General features: G+C 39.3%; 1 protein-coding gene across 1 annotated transcript in view; it reads left to right on the plus strand.

The window, feature by feature from the left end:
* Positions 1–10,214, plus strand: part of CLYBL (citramalyl-CoA lyase) — a 315,713-nt gene that overhangs the window by 192,390 nt on the left and 113,109 nt on the right. The window contains exon 2 of the mRNA XM_023738521.1: positions 1,884–2,070. Within this exon, the coding sequence (XP_023594289.1) occupies positions 1,884–2,070 (187 nt within the window). The remainder of the gene's footprint in view (positions 1–1,883; positions 2,071–10,214) is intronic.

A 10,214-nucleotide genomic window follows, 5' to 3' on the forward strand; every position in this document is an offset into this window, starting at 1 on the left:
TTTTGTGTTTTTTGGATTAATGCTAGCCTTGTTGGGGTGAGATGGTATCTCATTGTAGTTTTGATCTGCATTTCTCTAATGGCTAATGATCGTGGGCATTTCCTCATGTATCTGTTAGCTGCCTGAATGTCTTCTTTGGTGAAGTGCTGATGTGCCTTTTCATATCCTTTGCCCATTTTTTAACTGGGTTATTTGTCTTTTTGTTGTTGAAGTTTTGCAGTATCCTGTAGATTTTAAAGATTAGATGCTTATTGGATTTGTCGTAGCCAAAAATTTTTTTCACAGTCCGTAGGTTGTCTTTTTACTCTTTTGGTGAAGTCTTTTGGTGAGCATAAATGTTTGATTTTTAGGAGCTCCCAGTTATCTAGTTTCTATTCTGGTGTTTGTGCATTGTTAGTTATGTTTTGTATTCTTGGCTGACATATTTTTGAAAAGGATGATGCTGTTTATCTAAGGGGAGTAAAACAGGGTGTTACCAGTTTGCTGAGGCTTTAACCTATCCGTAATTGGCAGTCTTCGTGACATATAGCTCTGTCTGTACAGACAGGGTTGGCTTCATGGATGTGGGACCTGTGCAGTCACTCACGGCCCAACACTTAGACGGGCCCGCGCTTAGTTTAATGCTCTGCTTTTGTTGTCTGGAAATTGCTAATAATTTTTCAACAAGGGGCGCTGCATTTTCATTTTGCATCGTGCCCCCAAACTATCTGTTCCTGATTATGGGAGCTGATTTCATCTTCACTTACTGTAGCTTATGGGCTGAGACATCGTTTTCACAGGACCAAACTATTGATCATGTTAAGGGCAAGGGTAGTGATGAGCAGAAGGGGCTTCTGGCCAACTTTTCATCATTTTCACAGGAGGCTAAACAGTACGACAGGAAAGGGAAGGAGAGAGTGTAGTTTCAGCAGGGAGTATTGACAGCTGTAGGAGCCCTGGTGGCGCAGTGGTTAAGTGCTCAGGTGCTAACCAAAAGGTTGGTGGTTTGAACCCACCAGCACGCTCCGTGGAAGAAAAATGTGACAGACTGTTTTCATAAAGATTTCAGCTTTGGAAACCCTATGGGGCAGTTCTACTCTGTTCTATAGGGTTGCTATGCATTGGAATCGACTCAACAGGCACCGGGTTTGGTTTTTTTATTGACAGCTAAGTTTCTCCGTTAATAACAACAGCTGCTACTGCTCCTGCTACGCCCATCACCATATCAAGCAGCGAACATCTGCCAGGCTCTGGTTAACTGGTTTATGTGCGTGATTTCCTTTAACTTCATCTTCTCATCAACCTGAAAAATGAATCTTATTTTTATAGATAGGGAATCTGAAGTTTCTCGTAATGAAGTTGCCCACAATTACATTCAGAGTCCTTTACTACTCACTCAGAAGTGGCCAGACCATCCTTGTCTATTGTTAAAATTGAACTTGAATCACTGAGTTACCTATTTAAAAAGACTACATTGGCAGGGAAGGGACCATAAACTAATGCTTATATAGATTGTTTATTTTTTACTTTCATATAATGGTAGATCATATTGCTGTTTATTATCTTTTGGATATAAATTTCTTTTCTTTTTCTTCATTGGATGCTCTCTGGAAAGTATACTAATACTACAAGTATTTTTCCGAGAAGAAAAAGCTACCTTCTTTGCTCAGAAGGTTGTGTCAGTGAACATTGTTAGATATTTTTTTAAACTTCAGCCAAAGTGTTATTTTGTGGGTTACTGTTGTTATTGTTTTTCTAGGTTTTTAATGTATGGTTGTGTTCTGCCATAATTAAAAAAAAGATTATTCGTGTTTTCTATTTTAATTTTGCTTAAAAACAAGGTTTTTCAAAAATTTGTAAAAAAAAATCCTATTCTGCACTAACCCCAATTATCTCTCCTTCAGGAAAGCATCTCCGGCAGCTGATGTTTCCAAACTTCAATATAGTTCCTCATCCAATCACAAGTATATTCCCCGGAGGGCCGTGCTCTACGTACCTGGAAATGATGAAAAGAAAATAAAGAAGATCCCATCCTTGAACGTCGATTGTGCAGTGCTCGATTGTGAGGATGGTGTGGCTCTCAACAAAAAGGTAATGGCATGATTTTTCCATAGGATGAGAGAAAGTAAGGAAATTTGGTGCTGTTTCAGTAGCATTGCTCACTCTTTGGAAAGATTCCACCGTACTCATCTTTTGCTGACTCTGAATATATTTTTCGATCCGGCCGTCATATGAGTCCTCAGTGTGTGAGTCTCTTTCCTCCAAGAGAAAGAATCCAAAAAAAAATATCTTGTAAAAGCATGACCTTCAGTATATGTGACTATGTGTGTGTGTAGATAAAGAGACAGGCAATCAATTTTGGCCGTAATGCGTGCTGGTTTTCGTCAATACGTTAAATTGTTCTAGACTTGTGGTGTAAAATTTTCAGATTGATAAAATACAGCTAGGAACTTACTCCTTCTTTTTATCACCAGGTATATTATCTAATCCATTTCCTATAGGAAATCAAGGTACTCTCAGGCACTTTATCAACTTTTTCTTCATAATAATCCCTGTCCCTGACAAAAGAAAATATCTTATCTCTTTGGGACAAGTGCCAAGAAAATAAAAGATAATCTTGTATGGATATATCACCATTTCCCTTACTTAATTAAAGGGAGACTACACCAGGACATTAGAGTTATAGGTTCTGGCTTATTTTTTCATGGCCGGACCAGAGAAGGGAACCTTAGAAAATATCCAGTTTGTAAACAGGTACAAAAGGTTCTCACTGGGTAGTCTCATAATAGGTGCTTTTTGTTTCATTTTGTTTTATTTAACTTTGTTTTCCAGGTTTCTGTAATGAACATGGATTTGTTCAATAATTAGGTGAAAATATAAATCATTATAACAACTTATGTTTATGTGGAACTTTTTTAGTTAAAAATATGTTTTCTCTCAACCTTTTTAACTATCCAGTCTCTAGACTGTGAGGTTGGGCTGGGAATGGGTTGTGGAGCTGGGGCAGAGGGAACTGACCATCTGGATTTATACCTATTTGGATAGTTCTTTGTCCCAGGTGATCTGAAAGAGCATGACAGTATTATTCAACTTTCTTGATTAATTGCTTTCTTTGGAGATTGCTAGCAAACAAATATTTATCTTTAAAAAAAAAAAAAAAAGGTTAATTTCCAGCATCTTTCTAATGGTCAAGCCAAGGCTTCCCAAGTATTTGGAAAAGGATTAGAATAAACATGTGGAATCTAAACCATCTACTCAGCATATTTGGCATGTGCCAAGGAAAATTCAATTAATCGTCTTTCTCCCAGAGATTAAGGTAAATAGACCTTTTCTTGAAGGATATAATGTGATTCCAGGATGGTCCCTCCCAAAACTCATGTAGTTCACTCTAAGATTAAATAGTAAATTGTAATTCCAGTTCTGTGTCACCCAGGGCAATTCACTTCACTTCTTTACTTCAATTTCTTATCTATACTGTGGGGATGACAATATCTTCTTTTGTCAGGGACAGGGATTATTATGAAGAAAAAGTTGATAAAGTGCCTAAGAGTACCTTGATTTCCTACAGGAAATGGGTTAGAGAAATCCAATAGTAATCATGATTAGAGGGCAATTTATTTCAGCATGTAGCTCAGCGAACCATTAGGTGCCCTGATAAACTTCTAATTAAATTTCTTCATAAACTTTGAGGCTATTTTCCCATGTCCACCTGAGGATGTTTCCTGCCACCCAAGTGGGTTGGAAATATGGTATATTCCTGCCCCACTTTTCCTTACTGTTCATCTGTGTTCCAAAGCCCATCTTTGTACTCATAGTTCCCACCAGTCCTGGCCCAGAGAGGGACAACGAAGTTCTCCTAATGCAGCTGAACACTCCATTAGCTGTTAGACACACTGTCATATGCGTACTGAGCTTGCAGTCAACTAATTTTTTTTTTTCTTATCCACAGAATGTTCTGGTAAACCAGGCTAGTACTTGTAAAAAAAAATTTTTTTTCCTTAAAATCTTTATCCAGGATTTAATTTCACCTCATGTATTTTATTTCATAGCTTTAGCCTGTCAAGATCTTTTTGGATTTTGATTTCATCATCCAACCCCTATATCATCTGAAAATTTGAAGGCACACCATATGAAAATTTGACAAGTTTCTGAGGCAGTGTTGAAGAAGTTGGAGCTAAGCATGCTACTAGTAACTTCTGTTCAAGTTTATTTAACAAACATTTATATAAAGCAAAAAAAAAATACCCAAACCCATTGCTGTCAAGTTGATTCTGACTCATAGCGACCCTATAGGACAGAGTAGAACTGACTAAATGCTAGGCACAGGGCTTTAATTTGCATAATAGCCCTAGGAAATACTATTATCATGCTCATTTTACAGATAAGGAAACTGAGGCACAGAAAGGTAAATTTCATGAATCAGTACTCTCGGTAAGATGGTTCAGTCACCTAACTCCTAAAATCCAATCTTTTCACAAGGATATTATGAGAGATTTTTATCAAATTCCTTTTCAAAATGAAGATACATTCCCCTATCTGTTGTTAGTTGCCACTGAGTGGGCGCCAGCTCGTGGCCAACCTCTCCACCATGAGTGACCCTGCTGGTATTGGAAATACTGGAGGCACTAGCTTCAAGCCGTGAGGGCAGTGGTGGAATTCTTGACTTCCACATGAGAGACTTGGGCTTGATTCCCTTCCAGTGCACCTCATGCATAGCCACCACTCATCTGTCAGTGGAGGCTTGCATATTGCTATGATGCTGGATAGGTTTTATCGGAGCTTCCAGACTAAGACAGACTGGCAATCTTCGCTTAAAAAAATTAGCCAATGAAAACCCTATGGATCACAACAGTCTACATTCCCCATGAGTCGATGTCCATGAGTTGGAGGCCCACTCGACAGCAGCTAACAGCAACAAGCTTCCAGCGTCATAGCAACATGCAAGCCACCACAGTATGACAAACTGACAGACAGGTAATGATTCCCCACTCTACCTATCTAGAAGGTAGAGGGTGATTCCCCTCACCCCCTACCTCACCAACAAAAATGAGGTTACGTAGATGAAACTGGTTCTTGACAAACCATGTCAATACCTAGTTGTTACCAGGTTCTTTTTGAAGTACTGGATATACAAAAATGGTAATGACTTCCATCCATTGAGAGTTTTCTATGTACTATGTTTTAGATATATTATCTCATGTAATTCGTACAGCAAGGTTTGGAAATATTCCCAAGACCACATTGCCATTAAATGGCAGAACCAAGATTTGAATCTTCTAGAATTTTTGCCAGGAATCAGCCTCAAGTTTACCTCTCAGTATCTTCTATAATTTACCTTTTCTCCTTTCTTGAAAAATTAGTGTCTTGGCCTCTCTTTATCTTTCACCACCTTTTGTGTTCTCCATGATTCCTTAGATTACCGACAGGAGCTCTGTGTTCACACCTGCAAATTCTTTCAGTGTCCTGTGATTGTAACTCATTTAGACCTAGAGACTTCAATCCATTTTAATTGTTTAGATAATTCTGAGGAGCCCTGATGGCGCAGTGGTTAAGAGCTCAGCTGCTAACCAAATGGTCGGCAGTTTGAATCCACCAGCAGCTCCTTGGAAACCCTATGGGGCAGTTCTACTCTGTCCTATAGGGTCACTATGAGTCAGAATTGACTAGACGGCAACGGATTTGTTTTTTTGGTTTAGATAATTCTGAAGCTTCTTTTTTTCTTTCTTGAAGTCACCTTTTAGTCGTATTTCTTGCTTGAATATTATCCGTGATGGAGGAGATAGGGCAGAAACCCTTTTTAATAAGGTTATTACTTACTAAGCAGAAACCCATATTAAAACTCTCATTCCAGATTATGTAGTGATAGTTTTACTAGATGGAACTATTAATGCCTAATTCAGCCTTCTTGGAATTATTAAAACTTAGTCATGTCATTTTATATCTCATTTTATTTCCTTTTTATTAATAGACTTATTCCATATTTTGTTTGACTGACTTTTTGGAGTATGGGTTTGCAATGAAAACAATAGGAGTTTCCACAAAGCAGTTATAAGTCTATAATACCTTCCAGCAGGCTCTAATCCTGTCCTGCTAATCCAATTTTGGTTAATTAGCTCCTTCATGTCAAGGATGGCACTAACAGCTTGCCTTCCAAAGCATGGGTGATGAAAAGACTGCCTCCATTCCCCTCTCGTCTCCTCCTTGTCATTGTTAAAGGCATGAGGAGATGGGGAACTATCTGAACTACTGTTTACTGGGCTGCAACGAAAATATGCCCAAGTAATGCACAGAGTTCCACTGAATCACAGTGACACTGGGTGAAGCTAGGAAGATGGGAGTAGAGTAGGTAGAGGCAGGATTCCAGAGCTCCTATTTTAGTTGAGAGTCTCTGGATGGTACAAACAGTGAAGAGTCAGCTTGGAAGAAAGGCCAGTCAATCTGCTTCCGAAAGATCACAGCCTCAAAAATCCTATGGAGTGCAGTTCTACTCTGCAATGCATGGAGCTGCCGTAAGTCAGAATCAACTCAACAGCAACTTTTTTTTTTCAGTTGAGTAATATTTATTGAGTATCTACTCAACTAGGCACCATGGCAGACCAGAAGGATACAAAGACGGTTGCACGGTCCCCAACCTGGAGGAATCATAGGCTGGTGGTGAGACAGGCAAAAGAGTAAATAATTGTAATCTAATAATATAGCTCTATAAGAAAGCATACTTTTTAGTATCATTTGGTTCAAAGTATTTTTTAATTTACATTTTGATCTTTTGCTTGAACCATTAGTTACAAAAGAATGTCTCCCAGACTCTCTGTGGTGAAGAACAACTTTATTGTTCTGTTTTTATATGTTGTTGTTTTGTTGGTTTTTTCCACAACCCATTGTGGACCAGTGCTTTTGTAAAATACAATAAAAATTAATTTCTAGAAAAATTAAATGCTACTTGTAGCCGTGTCAAATGCTATGAAAGTTTTTAAACTTTTACTCCTCATTTCTGTACTCACCTTATAGTGAGTTTGCGAGTCAGTAGTAGTCCACATACCACATTTTGAGCAGCACTGACTTAGAATTTTTAAATTTCTAAATCCATGGAGGTTTTTTATTTATCCTTTTGTTCCTGACCTCTATCCAGCTTAGTTGCATGGTGGTCAGAGAACAAACTCTGACTGATGCTGATTGTGAAATTTGTTGAGTCCTGCTGTATGGCCTACTACATGAGCCATTTTTTAAATTTCTCCATGTGTGCTTGATTGGAAAGTATATTTTCTACTTACTAGAAGCAGAGTTCAATGTATTTTCCATTAGAATAAGCTTGTTAATTGTATTGTTCAAATCTCCAAATCTTTACTGATTTTCATCTGTATTCTCTGGATTCTGGGTGGAGACCCCTCAGCTCTGGGCTTCACTCTGCCTTCCAGGCCCACTGGACAGCAACTCTGCTCCCTTGGCTTTAGGCAGCCCCGTTCTCCTAATCCATCTGAGTGTCAACCCCAGCCCCTTAGCACACCTTAACGGCAGCACTACACTCTGGAACCAAGTTGTGAAGATCCAACTCTTTGAAACCTAGGAGGCTGTGGCCCCACCCTTTGAGATCCAGGAGATCATGGCCCCACCCTTTCAAACCAAGAAGGCCCTGCTTCCCATGCTCCTTCCAACAGTTCGGCTGATCTCCAGTCTGCCCCAGGGATGGTCCTCTCCTTTTTTTGGCTGACAAAAGATACAGCTCCTTTGGCCTATTTCCTGCCTGTAGAATTCCAAGAGGCAGACAGTGTTCTCCCCTTTCATTCTTTCTCTGTCCCCTTCAGTCTAAGTTGATGAGTTTTCTGCTGTAGTAGTTGGTTAGATCCATCAGTCACAGGCTTAATTTCTTTAACAAAAGATTGTGTAGCCACATCCTTGGTGAACATTCTAGGTCACATAGCCTTAGCTTATACAACAGAATTTCCCAAATCTTTAAGTTCTGTTTTCATTTTGCATAGTTCATTTTTAAGTCCATCTCTTTCCTCTTGCATTTGACTATAAGCAGCAAGGAGAAACCATGTGGCTCCTTTAAGAACTTGCTTAGAAATCTCCTCAGCCAAACATCCAGGTTCATCACTTACAAGTTCTACCTTCCCCCAAACATTTGAACATAATTCAGACAAGTTCTTTGCCACGGCATAAAAATGATCACCTTTCTCCATTATCCAGTCACATTTTCATCATTTTCTTTTAAAACCTCGCCAGAAGCACATTTAATGTCCCCATTACTAGCAACATTATGTTGCTGGTACCGTATGTAATCTCTAAGACGACAGAGACTTTCTCTATAGTTCTCCTTACTTCCTTCTGAGCCCTCATCAGAATTGCCTTTGACATCCATAATTCTACCAACAGTCTCTTCAAGGCAATCTAGGTTTTTACTATTATGCACCTTAAAACTCTTCCAGCCTCTATCTATTATCCAATTCCAAAACCATTTCCACATTTTAGGTATCTGTTAGAGCAGCACTCTACTCTTCTTGTACCAAATTCTGTCTTAGTTATCTAGTGCTGCTATAATACAACTACCACAAGTGGATGGCTTTAACAAACAAATTTAGTTTCTTACAGTTTAAGAGGCTAGAAGTCCGAATTCAGAGTGAAGACTCTTCAGGAAGGCTTTCTCTCTCCCTTGTCTCTGGAGGAAAGTCCTTGTCTCTTCAGCTTCCTAGTTCATTGAAGGTGTCAGTGTGTCTTGGCATCTATTTTACTGCATCTTTCTCTCTGCTTCCTTGTTTAATCTCTTTTATATCTCAGAAGAGATTGACTCAAGCTACACCCTACACTAATCCTGTCTCGTTAACATAACAAAGAAAACCCATTCCCAAATGGGGTTATAACCACAGTCATAGAGGTTAGGATTTAAAACACATTTTGGGGGATAGGGTCACTGTGAATCAGAATTGACTTGATGGCAGCAGGGTTTTTTTTGGTGTTGTTGTTGTTGTTTAATGGAATCCATAATGTTGTTGTTAGGTACCATCAAGTAGGTTCCGACTCACAGCGACCCTATGCACCACAGAACGAAACATTGCCCAGTCCTGCACCGTGCTCACAATCGTTATGCTTGAGTGCATTGTTGCAGCCAGTGTGTCAATCTGTCAATCCATCTCGTTGAGGGTCTTCCTCTTTTTCGCTGACCCTCTTCTTTACCAAGCATGATGTCCTTCTCCAGGGACTGATCCCTCCTGACAACATGTCCACAGTATGTAAGCTGTAGTCTCACCATCCTTCCTTCTAAGGAGCATTCTGGTTGTACTTCTTCCAAGACAGATTTGTTCCTTCTTTTGGCAGTCCACGGTATATTCAATATTCTTCACCAATACCACAATTCAAAGGTGTCAGTTCTTCTTCAGTCTTCCTTATTCATTGTCCAGCTTTCGCATGCATATGATGCGATTGAAAATACCATAGCTTGGGTCAGGCGTACCTTAGTCTTCAAGGTGACATCTTTGCTTTTCAACACTTTAAAGAGATCTTTTGCAGCAGATTTGCCCGATGCAATGTGTCTTTTGATTTCCTGACTGCTGCTTCCATGGGTGTTGATTGTGGATCCAAGTAAAATGAAATCCTTGACTTCAATCTTTTCTCTGTTTATCATGATATTACTTTTTGGTCCAATTGTGAGGATTTTTGTTTCTTTATGTTGAGGGGTACTGATCTTCACCAGTAAGTGCTTCAAGTCCTCTTCACTTTCAGCAAGCAAGGTTGTATCATCTGCATATCGAAGGTTGTTAATGAGTCTTCCTCCAATCCTGATGCCCCTTTCTTCTTCATAAAGTCCAGATTCACAGACTATTTGCTCAGCGTACAGATTGAATAGGTATGGTTAAAGGATGCAACCCTGACACACACCTTTCCTGACTTTAAACCATGCAGTATCCCCTTGTTCTGTCTGAACAACTGACTTTTGATCTGTGTACAGGTTCCTCATGAGCACAATTAAGTGTTGTGGAATTTCTGTTCTTCACAATGTTATCCATAATTTGTTGTGATGCACACAATGGAAAGCCTTTGCATAGTCAATAAAACACAGGTAAACATCTTTCTGGTATTCTCTGCTTTCAGCCAGGATCCATCTGACATCAGCAATGACATCCCTGGTTCCACATCCTCTTCTGAATCCAGCCTGAATTTCTGGCAGTTCCCTGTTGACATACTGCTGCAGCTGCTTTAGAATGATCTTCAGCAAAATTTTACTTGCATGTGATATTAAC

This window comes from Trichechus manatus, unplaced genomic scaffold (genome assembly GCF_000243295.1).
Source record: "Trichechus manatus latirostris isolate Lorelei unplaced genomic scaffold, TriManLat1.0 scaffold00118, whole genome shotgun sequence".
Classification (NCBI taxonomy): Eukaryota; Metazoa; Chordata; class Mammalia; order Sirenia; family Trichechidae; genus Trichechus; species Trichechus manatus.